The sequence below is a fragment of the Siniperca chuatsi genome, linkage group LG11 (assembly GCF_020085105.1).
Source record: "Siniperca chuatsi isolate FFG_IHB_CAS linkage group LG11, ASM2008510v1, whole genome shotgun sequence".
NCBI lineage: Eukaryota > Metazoa > Chordata > Actinopteri > Centrarchiformes > Sinipercidae > Siniperca > Siniperca chuatsi.
In genome coordinates, this window is record NC_058052.1 from 21,852,250 (window position 1) to 21,873,286 (window position 21,037).

Consider the following 21,037-nt stretch of genomic DNA (forward strand, 5'->3'; position numbering starts at 1 on the left):
CAGAAATATAATCTTTTTTATTCCATGCATTCTTCTTCCTTGTCAAAACCTGGTGCCTACATAACCCACAATGCAACGTGGCCACAGACAGTTCAGTCAGAGATTTGGGTGTATTATGCTAGTAGCAGCTAATGTAGCCTTGAGCCGCTAGCCTCAAGTAGAGATGAGGAGCGGGCTACAGAGGTCTGGTAAGCTCACTTCTTTCCACACCCTCTGATTTTTAAAAATTTCAAACTTGTAGTCTTCAGCCTCAACCAGCGATGACTCAAATGACATCACTTGAGTAATTTGATCAGATTTCACGCAGCTCCCTCTGGAGCCACTTTATACAACTTTTTTCCCATATGCGGTAGTACCCCCCTAACCCCTAACACTTATAAACAGACTTTGATGCGTAAAATCGGTGGAGTTCTCCTTTGTGTTTAATTGCCTAGCTAAGCCTAACCATTCCCTAACCACATATTATTTGTCATATGCAAGCAGATACAGAGGTACATTTACCACAGAGGTACCAATTTAACATTCTCTATTTTCCTTATAATCAGTACCAAATTACATTGTTCATGCCAGGAAACATCTTGTAAATTGTTAGGAAATTTACGGACCTGTAAAATAAAGCTGGCTTTTTCTGAGTGCCAAACAGGTTTGGTCCATGACTTTCTGCAGAGATTGTGTCATGAGATGATTGATTTTTTTGCATTCATGATTTTATTTGGATCCTTTGAATCAGTTTTCCAGCATTTTATAACACAGTAGATGAGTTAAGTAACATTTAAAAGTCCAGAAAAGACTGATAGTGTCAGCTACTGAGCTTTTGTTGGTTAGTAACTGCTGCAGGGACTGGACATTGTGTGGTGGTCAGAGGTCTTTCAAAGGCAGCAGCGTGTGCTACAGTATGAGCAGAAATTAATCTGTATAAACCCTAAGAACAAAAGAACAAGGTGACATTTGACAAAAACAACCCCCGTGGGTGTCTTTTTGTCATCCTTAAAGGGTCCTCTTGGATGATTAGGAGATGAGACATCGAGAGGTCACCGTCCGTGCCTTTCTTCCTCTTCCCGTCACTTCAGGCCTCACTTCCACATGCACGCACTCTATCTGTATTAATCAAACTATTCATGAATACAGGCATACATGCACAATGACACACACATTGCTCCCTACACAGTCCAACGACGGCCCAAAGTCACCCTGCTACAGTTTGGCCGCAGGACAGTGAGTGAGTCAGCTTGCTCAGCCAGCCGCACAGCCCTGTCTGCTTTGTCTGTAAGGCTGCCTGTTTCTCTGCCGACCTTCAGTATTTGATTTTGGGTCTGTCTTGTCTATCTGACCTGCCTGCTTGTTTGCTGGTCTGTATTTTTGTTTGTCTCTGTCTCTCCCTTTCACTTCCTCCTGGTTTAAGGCGTCAGTATGCTTCAAATGAAGTCCTTGTCAGATCATCAAACAGCGTCTGAGACCGCCTACCCTCACAAATTTCTGATGTTCAGATTGGCTGCATCTCTAATTTTTGCAACTTTCCAAAATCGACAATACAACAAGCATGCTGACTGCTCTTTTTTTTCATTATTCACACAGCTACTTCTGTCACTTTTTGTGGGCACAGCCAAGGACAACACAGTGAATTCCTGTCAGGAATTTTATTTTTTTTTGCGCTGCCTTTGAGTGTGTCTGTATGGAACAGGTATCAACACTTTTGCCTTCAGATATGTTCAGACGACATTCCGTACAACCTAGTTCGTTTGAAGCATACTGAACCCTTTAGTCCAATTAATGTTGCTAGACAAGACACTTAGAAGAACAGAGTGTTCCTCTGCAGGCGTGACCCCACCTTCTTGAAGAGGGCTTTTAATTTGCATAGTTTGCAATGCTTAATCTTCATCATCCTTTCTTTCCTGCCATCCGCCTCTCCACTATCCCCCTCCAGGCCCAGCCAGGGGCTCCACACCCCTCCGTGGAGCTCAGGGTCAGCCATAGGATCATCTGGTGGATTCCTGGCCATCACAGCTGTCTGGTTGTACTCTGCCAGCCTGGTCAGCAGATGTTTCACTACCTCTGGACGAGCTTCCGCCAGGTCAGATCTCTCGTAGGGGTCACAGGTAACATTAAACAGCCAAACTGACTTCCCCAGCTTATTGCGCCGCTTCTCAAGTCTTTGCCACCGTTCTGGACCACTGGGAAGAGCCTGTGGTGGTATCCAGTCCCCGTCACCTACATTTCCTGTCAATAGCTTCCAGTCCCCAGCTCTTATTGCTGCCCTTACGGCTGTGTCCCAGATCCCAAAGCCATTGAGTACCAACGCCTTGTCATATGGCTCCCCGGGCTTCCTGGAGACAGGATCAATGTTGAATAGGATTTCAGTGCGAGGACAGGGTAGGCCCTCGCTGATGGTCCCCCACACATCGTGACCGTCTAGGCCACGGTGGGACTGCAGGGCCCCGGCCAGCCCCAGTAATGTGGGATACCAGTCAGAAACATGGATCAGTGCTCTGCTGACTACACCCTTCCTCTTCAGGAGGGGACTGTGAACAAAGCCTACAGCCCGGATGCCCCCTTCCCAGTAGGTCCCTTTGCCACCTCTCAGTGGCCAGTTGCTCCCCCCAGAGAGCGGCTGCCCACCGTTATCAGATGAGTAGATCAGTACTGAATTTTGATAGAGCCCACTAGTCTTCAGTTCCTGGACCACTTTTCCAACCCCGTCGTCCAGGCAGCTCAGCATGGCTGCATAGTGGCGCCTGAGACGATTGCCTTGGGAATCATAGTGGTGCAGAAAATGGTCTGGTACCTGCAAGGGTGTATGGGGAGCCTGAAGGGACAGATAGAGGAAGAGTGGTTTATGGGGTTCGTGGCTCCTCAGGATCTGCTTCACTCTGGTTGGACAGAGGGTTTTTAAAGTATTTTTAGAGTTTGTCTCTTTGTATGTATGAATCTGTTTAATTTAATTTATACCTTGATGCTCACCTCTCTATGTAGAGCAGAGTGGAGTAGTTGCCGGTTATCTCCCAGGCAGGCCTGTCTCCGTCATGCAGGTCAAATCCACAAGCTTCAGCCCCGTCACAGCTCTTATAGGAGAAATGGTCTCCACTGCCAGTCAGTGTGCCCAGGAAACTCTGAAAGCCACGTCCTGTGGGTAGGCAGCTCGGCCTGCAGAAGCCCAGGTGCCATTTCCCCACCATGTGTGTGGAGTATCCAGCTTCAACCAGACACTCTGGTAGTGTGGGAATGTCTGGAGGCAGGCAGAGAGGTTGACGTGGTCGGATGATCGAATGCTGGAGTCCAGTGTGAATCTGGTAGCTGGCAAGATGTGAAAGTGTGAGAGAAGATGAGAAGAAAGCAGTGTCTTGATAAGATGTATATCATAATAGCACAATAATGGGAAATTTCACAGATGGTTCAAGAAATATTGCACCCTTGGATACTCTCATATTGTAACACATCATCAAGCAAAGATGTTCAGTGATTTTACAGAATTATTTTATGATAAGGAGCTGTAATTTTACTTTTTTGTAAAATCTGCACTTAAAATATGTCAGTGTTAGGTCACTTTATCTACATTTGGCCAGTTTTCCACAGAGATAATAAAAATTCAGAACAGACTCAGAAATACAATAGCTGTTTTTTATACTGTTTTATTGTGGATTTGCCCTTTAAAGATTAGATTAAGTGTAGTTTATTAGTTTTGATATCGCTACGATGTGAGACAGCTTCTGTGGCATACCTCTCAAGCAGTCAACACACTGAAGTCAATAAAACTGATCAGTTCTGATTTTGTAGCCAATATCATGATCAATCAAATTGTACTTTTAGGTCTCGAAACAGGATTTTATTCCAGTAAAACAGGTTTTAGAAGAAAAATGATCTCTTTGCTTTTTTCATACACATCCATAACTTGGAATACAGGTATATTTTGTTCTATTGATTAGATAAGATAAATAATTTAGTACTTGATCTTGGCTCTAAAGGTGGTACTTTTATTTTATGGCCTTACTTGTACTGGAAGCTGCCCCATTATTGAATACACCATTATATATGTTAGCAAAAGACAAAAAGCCTATAAATCCTATGCATAATTATATCATATGAGAACAGATGCAGTAACTGAATCATTTTCCGATCGTAATAATGATGTAATTACTCACCGCCCTGTCATGAGTTGACTGCGAGAGGGTGAGCAGATAGGCTGGACGTAATAATTTTCAAGTTTGACCCCCTCTGCTGCCAGCTTGTCCAACACAGGAGTGTGGATGTCCGAGCCATGGTAGCCAATGTCTCCGTAACCCTGGTCATCCACCATGATAAAGATAAGGTGTGGGGGCCTGGGCCTTTCCATAGACTTGTGTACACCCAGGCAGCCAAGGCCACTGAGCAAGGTCACCCCAATCACCAGGAAAAACACAGAGCAGATTCCTCCCCTCATCTCCAGCAATGATTTTGTCTGTATTTTTCTGTTCTGCTTAGTCTGCAGTCAATAAATCTCAAACTGGATCGCTACTGCAGAAAAATGGGCAGATCTGTGTGACCGAGGAGCTTGTCCAAAAGTCTTATCTGTCCATTAAGTATGAGTTGTCGTCTTTTTCTGGGGCTTCTTCTTGGTTTTGTGAGATGGGGCTGAGCTTGTGCCAGCTGCTGTGGTGGGTGGAGAAAAACTGCTGTCTCTAAGATGGGCAAGAAGTTGGTAGAGGTGTGTGTGTGTGTGTGTGTGTGTGTGTGTGTGTGTGTGTGTGTGTGTGTGTGTGTGTGTGTGTGAGAGACAGAGGCTTCTGTCTTTGCAGTTCGTTGCTACATTCCTCTGTACTTTCAGGCGCCTCATATGATGGCTGGGAAGACCTGGGCTACTGAAATCACACACACACACATACACCAGACACACATATATACTATACAGACAGTATAAACAGACATTTTGTTCTTGGCTAACAACACCTAAGTACAAGAAAAACTACTTGTGGAAAGTCAAGATCAGCTTAAAATGGTCAACTTTTGGTCATAAAGGTACAAAACACAAACTCAACCTGCAGTCAGTGCCAACATCACAGGAGAATAGACAGGAAAAACATGAACAACATGAGTTGAATGAAATAATGGCAAAGCAAAAGAGTTTTGTGAATGTGGTGCATAAAAGAATAAATACTGATAAAACAATGGTCTTAAAGAAATAGTTCAATATTTTGGGAATAATACGCTTATTTGCTTTTTTTGCTGAGAGTGAGATAAGATCGATAACAATCTCATCTCTGTCCTCTAAATATGAAGCCACAGCCAGCAGCCGGTTAGCTTAGCATAAAGACTGGAAACAGAGGCAAACAGCTGGCCTGGCTCTGTCTGAAGTTAACAAAATCAGCCTAAAACACCTCTACATTTCACCAATTAACATGTTATATGTCCTGAACTCCCATAAACCACAATTATTATTATTACCCTTCGGTCTTTGTATGGAGTTTGTGAAAATAAGTTTTTTAGGGCCTTTAAATGGTCAGTTCAACCAAATTTTTACATGTCATACAGACGTGTAACTAATACCATTATTAATTCATGCAATGCAATACTGGATCAGTGCCATCATTAATGTTATTTGTTCCACCTGTGATTTTCCTGTTATTACAAGTCAAAACATCTGCTGTGAAAAGGTCCCATGAACCAGATACATTTGGAATGATGTGGAAACAAGCATGTTATAATGGCAGCAAGTCAGGTTAGCAAGATTTATTTGACAGGGAAGAAAAGAAAAGAAAAATAGGTAATGCTTATCAAACAAACACATCAGTCAGATCAAAAATCTGGAGAGACCTGTCTTGCTCTCAATTCAGCAGTCAGTATTACATAAGAGCTTTGTGTCTTTTGTGTGTAACAAAGTTACACAAAGAGTCCATAATAAAGCATTATATATTACTACTATTACTACTACTACCACGGTTACCAGAATTAGTCACTAATACTGTCATTACTGCTATTCTTTTCACTGCCACTCCTATTAAAGTGCTATTATAACTGCTACAGCTTATATTTCAAACTATACTGTAAATCCCTAACAAAAAATAAATAACCCCTGCCATCTTTCTTTTGTTGCTTGACACTGCTCAATTAATAGAGTCACCCAATAACGATTACTGCCTGTGCCGGGGCATTGAAACCAATCTGACTAGGGAGGAACATCCGGTGTTGTGATGAGAATGTGTATCGACCACAAGGCTCTTAGCCTTCACCTCACTGCCATCTCCTTCCCATAATACTAAGAGGAAATCAATGCCTCAGATACTAGTCCATTTCCTGCGCTGTAGAAGCAAACTCATGTTGCCTCACCCTGTGGGAAATTTCACAGGCTTTTTGCCCACAGTGTAAGTGAGGCCTATGCTGGACAGATTGAGATCCATGGCAGGAGAAGGAAAGATGACGATGATGTAAGAATGAGGCTGACAAAGTGGGTGGGGGTGATACATTGAAATGGATTAGATGAAAGGATTGGTGGGAAACGGTAACATTTGAAAAGGAATATATAACTTGAAATTGAGCAATAGTAACAACAACAAGAAAAAAGAGGGCTAACAGTGAGACAAAAAGAAATAATGTGCAGAAAAAGAAAGCTTCAGTGTCTAAAATAAGAGTATAGCATAAACAAAGTGGCATAAAAGGAGCAGTTACTCTGTCTTGCTGTGTATGTACGCCTGGTTCTCTGGGTGTAGCCATCAGTTTGCCTCAGGGAAATGCAGCACGACATGAACTCCGTTTTACTGTGAAGAGGGGGGAGGAGAGGGAGGGGGGCTGTAAAATGGAAAGTGACAAATGTCTTCTTGAGGCGTAGAGAGAGCAAGGGATTGTGTTCTTTCCTCGACTGTCTGTATATTTCAGAGGGATCACAAAGAGATGATATTAGCGAAACCTCTTTTGTATAATCTGTGTTGTCTGCAGAGGTGCATTTTAAAGGCCCACCATGATGAAAAAAAAATGAGAAAGATTTATGTGATGTCAAAAATTAAATAAAACGTTTAAAAAGTCAATTTTTAAGTAGAATGTTTTTTGCAACATTTTAAGGGACACTGTGTTATCATCAAATGCCCTTTCTGTAGTGCAACAAAGGGGAAATAGTGTGTCTATGTAGCGCAAAGGATGCAACTTATAGCATAGTTTGTATTTGTACAGTGTGTTTGCTTGTGAACATGTGTGTGTGCGTGTGTTGGTGTGTTTTGGAAAAGGCAGTGGTGCAGAGTAGAAGAGAGGAGGAGTGGGTGTGATTTATTCATGACGACGAATAAGTGACTCTCTCGATCAGGAGCCACTCTGTTGAGCTAGAGCTAAAGTAGGGGAGTGCGTGCGTGTGTGTGTCTAACTGTGTCTGAAAATGACCTTTAATTTCAAGCCTATCATCCAACATAAAACATTTTTCATGTTAAGAAGTCCCCATCTGAGATTTTATTTTGTATTTCAAATAGTCCACCATATGCGCATGGTACAGTAGATGGGGGTCAGTACTGGCTAATAGAAAATTATGTCATTGATACTTATGGATCCCTGCCTAACTCAAAAAGCAGGGCTGGATTTCTAAAATCTTCCTAAAAGATGCATTTAAAGCTGCACCTGGCAACTTTGCATATATAAAAAGTTAAACTCAGAAATCAAGTTCCACCAGCACTATAGCAGTGTAACATGATGGCAATGACCAAGTTACCATGCCTTTGCACTGTAATTGCACTGGACCAACACTGTAGTGCCAAAGTACCATCCCACAGTAGCCTACTATAATAGCTGAAAAAGGATCATGACTTTATAGCTTTATGGAAGTACTACTAGCATATACTGTACTATACTGTATGAGCTGTACAAACTGTACAAACAAGAAAAGGGTAGAGCCATGTTTGTTGTGATGTTACTGGAAACCTCGGCACAGTATGTTGAATTTAAACATTATTGTTGCGACAGACAAATATTTTATCATGGGTAGACTGCAGGAAACTGTGAAAAAATTAACCTTTAAAGATGCAACCTACCGCTGGAAAATAGGTTTTAAATAAATAAGGCAGACATAGACAATGGTATCGTGACCAACTCACAGAGTAATGCAATGTTCTAAGGTTGATTGGCTAATGTTGAACCTTGTCTTGCAGCTCCAGTTTGTCACCTTTATGAACTTATGGGAATGTGGCCAGTCCAGATAGCATCAATATCAGGTTTTACCTGCTGACACTGCTCTTTCATAACAGTTGAAATTATGCCCACAAAAAATATCTGGTACATAGTACCTTTTAGTGCTGTGTGATACACTGAAACTATATACTGTGTGTAGGTGGTCCAAAGTTGAGTCTGTCTCTCAGTACACCAGTGGAACTGGCAGACGGGGGCTCTGAGACATTACACAAACATCGTCACTCCCACCTGCCTTCAAGGTGACACTGACAGAGACCCTGGCTCTGCTGCTCCTGAAATACTCGAGGATCATCTTCCAGCCACAAGAAACTCAATCCACTCGCTATTCTCCTCACCTCACTCAGTGATGGATTGACAAGATGAGGCTAAGGGCTGGGTGACGACTCAGTCTCATCAAACAAACCACCCACAAAGAGAATGCTGGTGGCCTTATGTCAAATTCACAAACTTTGGGTAAACTTTTCCTCTGTGTCCTATTCCTCCTCTTTACAGTACCTCCATTTCCCCTGAGGAGAGTGACTGCTGGCTTTGACTCATCAAAAATGAAAGGGATTACACAAGCCCAATGTGTGTACAGTATGTGTGTGTGCATACTGTGGTGGTACAGTCAGTGGAGAGTGCCACCGTGAGGATTAAAGGAATAATGCAAACAAATTGAGAGCAAAGATGATAGAGAAGGAATAATAAAGGGCCCTGCTTCTCAGAAATATGCCATGGAGGCCCTCAAGCATGCTGACTTTTTTTTTCATCCAAACACTATAGAAGCTGGTTCTATTAATTAATATCAGTAGGAAGAAATATATAATAAATTCAAGAGGATGGAGTGGAAATTTGCAACACTTGAGAAAGGCCGGTACAATGGCTGTGTGTGGATGTTTAATGGTCCAGTATGTAGGATTTAGTGGCATCTAGAGGTGAAATTGCAGTTTGCAACCATTTGAATACTGCTCGGATCATCCTCCCGTTCCAAGTGTGTAGGAGAAACTATGATGACTGCGAAACTTGTGAAAAACGCAAAAGGCCCCATCTAGAGCCAGTGATTGGTTTGTCATGGCGACCTTCGTGGAAGAGGACCTGCTCCAGCTGTAGATAAATTCTAAGGTAATGAAAACACAACTATTCTTATTTTCAGGCGATTATACACTAATGAAAACATACAAATATTATATTCCATTTCTGCAAACAGCTCCTCCTAAATGTTACATTCTGGACCTTTAAGTTGAGAGTTGAGTGTTTAAGTTTACAAGTATCAGAATCAGAATCAGAAATACTTTATTGATCCCCGAGGGGAAACTCTTTTCAAAGTACGTGCATTTATTCTTTAAAGTTACTCACAGTTTAAAGATAATGCTATCAAGGGGGAAAACAGGAAGGATCATGTACTGACACACACACAGCACACACACACACACACACACACACACACACAAACAAACAGCCAAGCAACCAGTGAAGGGAACTATCAGTCTGGTTTTGTCTTTGACCAATCATAGCTTGGTTAGAGTTACCTGTTGTATAACATATTTTTTTACACCACTGTTTTGTGTGGGTTTGCAGGTGTATGTGTGTGTGTGTGACTCACTGGTGACAGCACACGGAGGTTATTAGGGGCCACCTGGCGTGATGCCGCCTCTGTGTCATGAAGCAGATGACAGGACTTATCTTTCCCAGGACAGTGGGAGTCCTGGGAGAGATGCAGCACAGTCTGTCACAAACTGGGGTCAGGAGTTCAGCGTATGAGGGGGAAACGGGCTGGAGGCACAGAACAAGAGTCAGTCAGTGTGAAGGAAAGTGGTTCAAGTGGTTGCAATTAGAGCAGTAATTTTTTGCTAACACGCATCTCATGCAGTAAAGAAAAAGACATTCTGGCGTTGGCATGACAGTGAAACTGAAGGACGGGCCTGCCACACAGCAAAAACTCAGATCTGGACCAACTTAAAGCCAGAACAACTTATTTAAACATTTTCTGCAGGTGGAAGAGTGAGCAATATGGCTTCACATGATGTGATCAAGATCCATCATACATTATTATGTAGTTAAACAGAATTACAATTGCATTGCACACACAGTCTGATAGCTTAAAAATGACAAGAAATATAGAGTTATATACAAAAACTTAAAAAATAGATCAAATGCACATTTAGTTCATATGGCCAAATAGGAAGGCCACCATATATATTTATATGAAATTACAATAAATTACAATAAAGATACAATTTCATCAAAATATACACATGTAATCCAAAGCAATCCTCAAAGGAAATTTAAAAAAGTAAAGAAGGCACCTTAAAAAATCCAAGATAGACCTCACAGTACTGTAAATGAAACTAGTTAAGGAGGCGACCATGTAAAAAAGGACCATAACAAGACACAGCAAGATAAATACACTCATAATTTATGATAAACTTCAACAAATGTGAGACTGGCCTCATTACCCCAGATTCTTATGATTTATGTTGTCAAAGGTTATAACTGCTGTGTGAAAAATGCAGTAAGCACTGTTTTTACAAAAAGAGAGAACGTGAACTGGACGGCACTATCAACTGTATCATGACACAGTACTCATACACAAAGCTGGAATCTGAACAAAGCTTAAATAATTTAGTTACTTCCCAGAATAAGTCTAAAGTTTAAAAATATATTGCAAAATCTCAGAAGTATACCTCCTTCAAAGGGAAAACCAACCTTTTTAACTTAACATTTTAAAAATGTGAGACTCTCCAGGGTCATATAAAATGTGTTTCCAAAATGGTACAGTATAGTGTCGAGTACAATATGTCCTCTAAAGCTACACTGTGGAAAGGAAATGAATTTCTACGAAAAATGTTTTAATATGCATAGGTTATATTGCATGCATTTCTCTGCATAGAACAGAAACTACAAGTTTTAAAATGTTTAAATTTTTGCATTCACTGCCTCATTAATGTGCACAGTCTAAATATTCCTGCTTAAAAGAAACTAGTCTTAAATGAATTACACAAATGTTTAGAATAGTCTCCATCCTTACTTTTTGTATCTACTTTTATTAAACATATACACTGTTCACTTTGTGCACTGCCTTTTCTAAAAGCTCAGCTTACAACATCTTTATTAGTATGGCAGTGTTATTTTCACCTCATCCAAGCCAGGGGGCAGGGCTGGCAGTGGTTGGTTGGCAGTGTCTGCCATGCTGGCACACATGCATCAGTTAAAGGCCACTGGGCCTGTGCCTGCTGCAACTCAAGAGATCTGTCTGTCAAAGTCTTCTTAGGAAGGCAAGTTGGCCAACAGAGAAGTCATTAAATAGAAAAACGAGAGAGAGAGAGAGAGAGAGAGAGAGAACAGAGAAAATGTCTAACACTCTTCACAGTAAAAATAGTTGCAAAAGAGGGGGAAAATAAGACACACCAAGAAACAGAAAGAGAAAACCTTGAAAGGAGAGATAGGCAGACACAAACTAATTAACAGAGAGAACATGAGAGGGACGAAGCTGTCTCCACACTTAACAGTTTTCCCATGTCCACAGGAAAAAACACTCAGCTTCCTCCAGTTCCTGTGTTAAAGCTCTGCTGCACTCTTATGCACGACTTTAATTTATTTTGTTGCCACGACACAATAGAAAGCATATGGAATAAAAAAACATATGGAGCCACAGGAGAAAGTAAAATGTTTCAGCCATGCTGCTGCATATGGATTTTGACCTTTTTACCTTTCTTGAAAGACAGCCAATGACTTAGCCACAGCTCTCTGCAATGCAGTCTTTGTTTAGTTTGACAGAGAAACGGTCACTGACAGCCAACAGCACATTGCACTGTATTGGTTAAGTTGAACAAGTCTGTTATTTTTCTAATCTTAGATTTCTTACTCCTCTGCTGGGTTTTTGGAAATTATCTGATTGCTCACAAAGTTACAGGGTCTTTCAAGTCTCTCTCAGTAATACTGTGACAGCATTAAGGTTTTGGTTTTTGGACTCCGAGGTATGTGAGAACTTTAAAACAATGGTATTAAAAATGTCTCTATAAAACTCTAGACTCCAGTGAGTTTTTAACTGTTTAGAATTTGCAACCAAAACTTCCCCTTATATCTCAGTATAGCTAAAATACTGGTGCAGACTGTTTTTTTCATATCCTAAAATATTTTATGTATATTTTAGAATATGATCTGTGGATGTAGTGGCATGCAGGCTAGTTTAAGAGCACGCTGAAAACTGCTTTTTGTGTATCATAAAGCTTGGTGTAAAGTGAGACATCCAACGCAAGAGGGTACTTAAGAATCTGTCAGATCTTATGTTAGCTATTTTCAACCACAAAAGAGACAAAAATTACCACTAAAATTATGTAATTATTGAGCTCCTGATGAGTAAAAGTTCCAGGAGGCCAACAACTAGCTTACTTTTAACCACTAGGGGGAGTGGTTGGCACAACTGATCTACAACTACATGTTTGTTCAGATATCTGTCTAATACTTCACTTTCCCTTTGTAAATGCAGATCTAATATGAACTGGATCGATTGTATCTGTGTGGTTGAGCACTTGCTTTAACTGCGGTGTTCTGTTAGATCTGATACCGTCTCCAGGAGAGAGGATGACATTTTTTGAGTGTCTGACCCCGGACTGATCTTGGTTACTATCCTGAGGTCTGGAGACAGCTGCAGAGCAAGGCTGCCAAAGGGAGTAGCTATCATTGGTAACCTTCTGCAGCATTGATAATGGCAGCGTTGCTCTTCTAGCAAGGGGATCATCCAGCCTCTATCAACAGGTTTAAAGGCCTGTCAATGCCCCAAAGGAAAACATAACATAGTTAAAGCAAGTGTATGTCCACTGAGACTGTGTGCAGTGGAGATTGTGATGTTTGTGTTTGTTAGATTTTTTCAGTGCTTAAATTAGATTAATATTAGAGTGAGTTTTAAGTTCAAGTTAAGATATAGATATAAAACAGGAAAGACAAGGAACAGAAAGGAACAAGAGAAGAGAAGAGAAGAGAAAGATCGAAACAATGTGAAAGATATAACCAAAGTCACGCTGGATCATGGGGTTCATAAATCAAATGTTTCAAAAATGTATGGCCAGTTTCTCAGATGACTTTTAAGTTTAGATCAAACTTGACAGTGTCCTTCATGAGCACGGACCCAATGACTTAGTTTTAACTAACCAGACTAGAATTTTAGATTTTATTTCCTTCACCCAATAAATGTATCTGAGCCACTAGTATGTGTTGCCTTAGTGAATGTGGTTATACACACTTAGTCAGTGTGTTACACTCTAGTATTGATGATTTACTTAAATCAATTTTATGTGGAAACCCCAAGAAAACATCCTTCAGTTCAAGCCAGGCTGCAGGTAGTACTTTGACTTTTTTCACCTCAGCAGTATGTGAAAAAAAGTTGGTGCAACTACAATAAACTAGTACCAAAATCAACTAATCTGAGAGTAAAATATGGGGTTTAAATGTGCCTATAAAAATGGTTTCAACATTATTTCAAAATCAAAATCCATGAAACTGGTAATGCACTCTTATTGCACCAGTTTGAACCTGACTGAATATTACTGTATTATATTAATATTACTATAAATCTACAACCACTGTGCATGTTTTTTTAGCCATGCCAGCAGCGTGGCTCTTGGGACACCCATGTCAGTCTGCCGGTTCGTTGGTCTTTCTGCCACTTTGGTCCAGACTTAAATATCTCAACATCTAGTGGATAGATTTCCATGAAATTTAGTACAGACATCCTTGGTGCCACGAGGATGAATCTTAAAGCAACTACAAGGAACATCATTTTGTGATGATTTTGGCAGCTCCTGTGGACAAAAGCGGTTTCCACCGCCTCATGACGTGAAGATCTTGATCTGCTATTGTGTGCATTTGTTTTGGAAAGACGTAACTTATTTTTAATACAGCTGTTTGCAGAATGCATAGTGTAATAGACAAATAGACACATAGGTAATGTGTCTATTTGTGGCTATGAAAGATTAATAACTGTAATATGACAATGGTGAAACAAAGTAATCTTTGTTTTGTATCGTTCATACACCTAGGATATATGTAAGCCTACAACTAACAGATTTGGTTTCTCTATAATAGTAATTTTGTTGAGAAAGCTAAAGTTACTAACATTCCCTAGTAATGTTATGTCTTCATAATAATTAGCCAACAGTAAGATATTGCTCAGTAGCAAGGCCAACATAAAATGTTACTTTATAAGCCAGTTGTATTACAATAATGTCCACCATGACCTATACCTCTATGGGTTAGTCTGTCTAGGAGAAAGAGGGCCAATTCAGGATCAGTTTTGAATCCTTTCAAATTCTCTCCTGTTAAATCTGTTAAATGACCAACCAAGGTTGACTCGTGCTTTTGCCCATGCTCTATCAGTGTCCTTTTTAGCTTTTTTTTTGTTCTAAATAATTTTCTTTTTCTCTTTACTGATCCTGCCCCAGTATCAGCCATAATCACAAAATATAATGTCAAAAATAAAATTCTCTAAAGAAAAATCTCCTCCTGCTCCCTTTTAACTGGCTATCGTAAACATTTTTCAGGTCTGTGTGGTGCGTGCCGTAAATCGTTTCATCTGATGTCACAGGGAATCAGATCCGGTGACAGGGATTTAGAATACCTATATAGAAATAGCCAATCTTCTCGCTGATGGTCTCACTTGCTTAAGTAGGTCATACAGAGGCATCAGTATTAAATTGAGACTGTTTCATAACCACTTAAAAACTCCTTGTAGTTGCTTTAATGACTTTTCATCTAGCCCCATCATCAGGTCAAAATTTCAATGTATCCAATATTCTGGTTTATGACCAAATACCTGCAAAGCTAATGACATTCTCATCAGCCTCAGCTGTACTTTGTGTTTAGTGCTAATTAGCAAATGCATGCTTACATGCTAAACTAAGACAGTGTACATGGTAAACATTATACCTGCTAAACATCAGCATGATAGTATTGTCATTGAGAGTATGTTAGCATGCTGATGTTAGCATTTAGCACAAAGCACCTCTGTGCATAAGCACAAATGTCTTTGTTCAGATTCTCCACAGCTGCCACCACATCTAAGAGTTTGGCTGGGTGTAAGAATGTGACACATTCCTGGGCATAATGGTAAATTAGTGGTGGGATTAATCTATATCTGCGTACAAAGAGAGATATTATGATGTCTCTGTGATTTTTTTATCAACAAAGTCTACACCACAAGAAACCGTTTTGCTTTTTTTGTGTCTTCATTTGCCACTTCTTTCCGTGTCTACATTCTGTATTGGTTTTATAAAAAAAAGCATGGGTCCCTTCTGTTTCAAAGTATTTGTCATTCAATCAACACCGCATAATTCTAACTTATTTCAATGTAGCTATGCAGGCTGTTCATCCAGAGCTTGCACAAGTATTTATCCTAAAGGCTCTATGATGACAGCCTAGAATGTCTCCAGATCCAGAGGAGCTGGCAGGCCTCAGCAATTAAAGACTTACAAGCACCAAAGTCAATCCACTCATTGTCTACATCATTAATTTTTATCAGCAAAGGATATTTGAATGTAAAAAATCAAGAGTGGAATGTCTTATCATGGCAAGTCTCAGGCCTGAGATGTGAGAGTCTTACTGTGACCCTACTAAAGGTTACGAATTACCTCTAAGCTGTAAAGCCAGATATGAAACAGTGCCATTTGGACGTTCTGAATGTTAACTTTCCCTTGCGATGCAGAGGAGCAGGCAAAGCAGCAGAGGTGTTGGTGCTTTCCTATTTTTGGAGGGGCTATCAGCAACCCAGTGACATAGCTCTGAGTGACAGGACAAGTGTTGCGCTGGACCGTCCCCTCGCTCATTTGAGGCAGGCATTCCTCAGTGTAAGCAGACACAGACCCCCCTTCCATCATATTTCTCTCTCCTTCTCCCTCTCTCGCTCCCTTGGCTATGATGGTTGGCCCACTCTGGATGTGGGTGGGCACACAGAAGTGTGTGTATGTGTGTGTGTTCAGGTGTGAGCGTCGGCCTTGGAGCTGGACTCAGAGAGAAGTCAGTGCCCGGACAGTGTGGCAGGCAAAGAGCAGGTCAGAGCTCTCTGAGGGGGCCCTGATCGCTGACCATGGGGCCAACACACTGAGGGCCCCCCAGACGAAATATAAAAACCAAAGAGGAGCGGAAAATAACCAAGAAAAAGAAGAAAAGCTAATAAAGACAGAGAGAGCAGAACAATGGTTGCAGAGGAAGTGATAATAACATTGTCCGGTGGAGCGCCATGGGGCTTTCGTCTCCAGGGAGGTTTGGAGCATCAGAAACCGCTGCAGGTGGCTAAGGTAAGGCAGGTCACTCAGCAGGTTGAACAAAGGCAGACATTTCATGGTTTGCTGAGTGGAAAGTAGAAAACTGTATTAGATTCAACAGCTTCACGAAAGAGAAGTGTAACATCAGCTGAGATAGATTAGGTTAAAATGGAATATTGGCTGCCATGTAAGTTGGTTTGGGGCCTGAATATGAGTCATCATCTTGTTTGAGAATGGTCTTCATGCAGATGCGCACCAGTGATTGATTGGGTGAACTTTAAACGTCAAGTTCAGCTGGGAATGTAGGACAACCTTGTCACATATCTTCCACTGAATGTTGCTTCTCTTATTAAACTGCATGAAGCTCAAAGTTATTACATATTTAGAGTGATACTTACCAGAAAATCTGAACATGTCGTCATTGGTTTCTTGGTTTGTTTTTGACAAATAACTGACTTTGTGCTACTTACTGACATTGTTCTTCAGCAGTGCTTTGAGCAGTGAAATGTAGCAGAGATTTTTGGTACATTAAGGTCATTGTTTTACTGACAATTTGTCTTATGTATTATGGATACTACACCCTTCACCCATGACCATGATCTGATTTGCACTATTGAACTAGTATGTTTCCACTACGTCATCGTTTCAGTAAGAAACTCACTTCAGCCATGCTGATCATGTTTAAGTTGGCAGGTAACCCGAGATTGAATTGTAAACACTGTTGTAACAGTAGAAACCACATTGGTGAGCAATGAATGTCATGAAAGTCTGGATTTAGTTCAGTTCTTGAAATCACTGTGGGTCAGGCCCGACTCAAGCCACATTGGTGTCTGTGATATAACATACTAAAATTACATTGTTTCTTTCTTTATATAATTCACTGAAAGAAAAAATTAATTGTGTAAAAGAAAATATTTAACCTTACAACTTTCATATGGAGCCTCTCAGCTCAGTTTACTCCCCTAGAGCAAATTCTTCACAAGAATTTGGTGCCCACATTTGGCACCAGTGAAGCAGTCCAGATCTGAATCTTGATCTCCATTTGAGACGGCAAAGATTGGCATGTAAGCCAAAGGGGAATGTATACTGGATAAAAGGATTTATTAGGCTTTCAAGCTGAAAAAAATAGTACCTCTGAGAGATAAAGCTGAAAATAGTTGAAAAAAAGTAAATACTTAAAAAACAGAAAAGTTGTAGTTACATTTTTATGACTTCATATTGATCCCTTGCTGTTTGTATCGAGTCAGTTCCATGTTGTCACCATCTGTGACATGAGTTGTATAAATCATCGATCCACAGTTGTTGTTCTTCGCTCTACTAAACTTCCTTCCGTCCTTCCTGTTTAAAGAGACTTGGGCCGACTTTTTCTTCTATGAAATCTTTAAATAGAGAGATCTTATTATTGGATATGATAGTTCAGCTTTTAGTACACCTGCACACACATAATGCATGCATACATGTACACACATCATACAAACACACATATCCACACAGACTTTCAATAACTGTTGACTGAGCAGAACTACTTTTCCTGATGGCTATTTTTGGTTGAGAAGCAGCAGGTCACAGGGTCAGCCAAGGTGTGTGTTTCAGCTCAGTACTCAAAAATTAACCTCATACACTATTTTAGTACATGCACTACTCAGTATCTTGCTGCTTAGAGAAGAACATCATGTGCAAAGGAAATCCTGATTGCTAAACCTCTGTTGTACTCCATACTGTTCTTGTTCAGGCACCACATGAGCTGTGAACAAATGACCAGGAGAACTTGCTTTGGTCAACTTCTTGCCCTTCTGCCCTAATTTTCAAATAAATCTTCCCTTAAGTACCTTAAAAAAGTACATTTTTTAACTTTGTTTCCACACTGTATGGCAATACCTGCTTGTTCCAGCAGTTAGTGAAGTTTTATGGTGTCCTGTTCATCATTTTGTACACAATTCAGCCTGACAAGTTTAGTATCTTTGAAAACTTAAAGATTAAATTATGCAATGGATCATGTACCTTTATGTACATACTCTAGTTTAAACGTCTCTTAAAGGTCCAGTATGTAACATTTAGAAGGAGCTATTGGCAGAAATGGAAAATAATATAAGTATGTTTTTTATGAGTGTATAATCACCTGAAAATAAGAATAGTTGTGTTTTCGTTACCTTAGAATAAGCCATTTATCTACATAGGGAATAGGTACCCTTCCACGGAGGTCGCCATGTTGCACCGCCATGTTTCTACTGTAGCCCAGAATGGACAAACCAATCACTGGCTCTAGATGGGGCCTTTTGCGTTTTTCGAGCGTTTCGCGGCCATCATAGTTTCTCCTACACGCTTGGAACGGGAGGACGATCTGAGCAGTATTCAAATGGTTGCAAACTGCAATTTCACCGCTAGATGCCACTAAATCCTACACACTGGACCATTAAACATCCACACATAGCCATTGTACCGGTCTTTCTCAAGTGTTGCAAATTTCCATTCCATCCTCTTGAATTTATGATATATTTCCTATCACTGGCTCTAGATTGGGCCTTTCACGTTTTTCACGGTCACCATACATCCTACATACTGGACCTTTAACTCATCATATATATATACACATCTAAGAAAACCATCGTATTTTCCATTATGTATTTGCATTACAAAATTATGTTCAAATAAAGGTAATTACATTGGTATAACAATTCTCATTGGGTAAAAGAAATGTTTCCGCTTACAGACCACATAAATTCTGCGAAACATGTCTTACAAAGATTCCCCTTTTTTGCTAAGAGGCAAATTTTGGTTTGTTTATCAGAAACTAAATGTGCTATGGATCATGCTAGAGGTGCATGATGCACCTCAAGATTATACCTCTGAGACAATCACAACAACCACTTCTTATAGACAGTATTTAGCAAGAATGTTTGCTCTTTAAAATGTTAATCCTACATGTAGTTGACTTGCAAAATGTGGCATTGTGTACACAGAGTCAAAGGACACCAAATCACCTTTATGGTGGTGGATGGCAGCTGTTTCTGTCCGACCATCCAAAACAGCATGCTCCTTCACCCATGAGAGCAGGAAGGTGTTATCTTGTCAGAGCTCATACTATACTGTCCATAACAGGTGGAGCAGTTTGGGGCTCTCACTGAAAGAGCTGGTGTGTCAGTGCTGGGTTTGTGCCCGTGGACCTGCATGTGCGTGTTTGTGAGTTTATGTGTATTTTTGTATCTGCCCATGTGGTGTGTGTGTGTGCAAGCATGTAAAGGTATTATAACTGTTATGACTTGCAACCAAAAGGTGACTGACTGAATTAATAGCTGACTGTACCACAAGCAGGCACAGGCCACTTTGAAAGGCTTAGCTAAATGGGGATGTGGGATTTCATTTCAGACAAACCAGAATAGCTGGAAAGAAAACTAATTAGGTCAACCAAAGCAATGCTTCTTTATCTCTGAAATCCAACATACAATATTCATTTAATACATGGCAGTGAATTTATAGAGTGCAATCAACACTGCAGTCATTGTTTTTGAAAAATCTGCTTTGAATTTATTATGGGACATGTTGACATGGCTTGCATAGACCTGAGGCAATTTAGGGTGGGCATAACGCCATGGTCCTGAAAGAACTTGGGCACAAATAGCAAAGCACCAAATGAAGATGGCTGCTGGCTGGCATTTTCCTATTAAAGTGTGTTTGAGTGCCCCACTCAAGCTGCAATATGTGGCATATGTCCACAGCAAAATCGGGCTGTCAGGACAAAGTCTGCTTTCTGTCGGTCACTATCACAAACCAAGACAAGACAGCAGCATACCTCTGTCAGGTCTTTTTTTCAGTCCCTGCAGTTACCACAGCTGAACATACAATTCTAAGAGAAATAAAAGCTGGGAAAGAAAGATGTAAAAAGAGTGATGATGTTTGTACCAGTTGTCTTAATATCCTTTTTTAAGTATCTACTATATATCACAGTTCTTCAAACCAAAGCTACAGGCCTGAGACCTGAGACTTGGCCTTAAGTTACAAGTCATATTTGACATGATAAAATCCTGGAACAATAGAATATAAATACGACAGCATCAAGCAGGCCTTGCATAGCTGCACACCTTGTGCATTGAAGGGATTTGGTCTTGGCAGAACACTATTAACGCAAAACAGAGAAATGTACATATGCCCTTCCATTTAATTGTCAGCATTCAGATGTGAAAGACTTGGACTTAGATCTCTTGGGCTTACCCTGAAGGCCTTGTGACTTGACTTGAGATGTGCCCTTGAGACATATGAGAGACTTAGATGTCCCCTGAAGGACTTGAGAGCTGTCTTGGATTTGTTGAAAAAGACTTCAAAATAGATGGGCTTCATACCGAAAATATTTTTTGATATAGCCCATCAAAACTCAACATTTGTGTAACTTTTTGTCATCTATATGAGTGTTTGAAATTTTGCTTTCTTTTGCTTGTGCAGGTGCGTAAACGCAGCAAGGCATGCAGGGCTGGGCTGCGGGAAGCTGATGAGTTGGTGTCCATCAACGAACAGCCATGTGGTATGCTATCCCATGCCCAGGCCATGGACCTCATCGACAGCTCCCCTGGGATATTAAACATCCGGGTCAAAAGGTCAGAGGAACAAAATAATTATACTCTTACAAACCATCATCAACCCATTGTAATAGATCAAGAAAAAATCATATT

At 40.5% G+C, this 21,037-nt stretch overlaps 2 protein-coding genes across 5 annotated transcripts in view; one reads left to right on the forward strand and one right to left on the reverse strand.

Annotated features, from left to right (window-relative positions):
• On the reverse strand, positions 1–17,817 carry si:dkey-174i8.1 (arylsulfatase I). Of its 4 annotated transcripts, XM_044214800.1 has the most exons (6): positions 17,575–17,817; positions 9,719–9,888; positions 6,637–6,725; positions 4,137–4,832; positions 2,959–3,291; positions 1–2,867 (listed from the first exon to the last, which is right to left on the reverse strand). In XM_044214800.1, the coding sequence occupies exons 4-6, from the start codon at positions 4,412–4,414 to the stop codon at positions 1,790–1,792; spliced, it is 1,689 nt and encodes a 562-aa protein (XP_044070735.1). In that variant the 5' UTR covers positions 4,415–4,832; positions 6,637–6,725; positions 9,719–9,888; positions 17,575–17,817; the 3' UTR covers positions 1–1,789. The 4 variants fall into 4 exon arrangements, with proteins under 4 accessions (XP_044070735.1, XP_044070736.1, XP_044070733.1 ...); XM_044214801.1 differs by lacking the exon at positions 6,637–6,725 and having other exon boundaries at positions 4,137–4,623; XM_044214798.1 differs by having other exon boundaries at positions 4,137–6,725.
• Positions 15,984–21,037, forward strand: part of synpo2la (synaptopodin 2-like a) — a 12,734-nt gene continuing 7,680 nt past the window's right edge. Inside the window, exons 1-2 of the mRNA XM_044214796.1 lie at positions 15,984–16,406; positions 20,811–20,962. Of these exons, the coding sequence (XP_044070731.1) occupies positions 16,305–16,406; positions 20,811–20,962 (254 nt within the window). The 5' untranslated portion in view covers positions 15,984–16,304. The remainder of the gene's footprint in view (positions 16,407–20,810; positions 20,963–21,037) is intronic.

Excerpts from the sequence above, each read along its gene's own strand:
- si:dkey-174i8.1 (XM_044214801.1), bottom strand. The coding sequence starts at position 4,414 with ATGAGGGGAGGAATCTGCTCTGTGTTTTTCCTGGTGATTGGGGTGACC. Across the intron at positions 3,292-4,136 it reads AGTCAACTCATGACAGGGCG|CTACCAGATTCACACTGGAC; the intron begins GTGAGTAATTAC and ends ACATCTTGCCAG. Across the intron at positions 2,868-2,958 it reads ACTCTGCTCTACATAGAGAG|AGTGAAGCAGATCCTGAGGA; the intron begins GTGAGCATCAAG and ends CTGTCCAACCAG.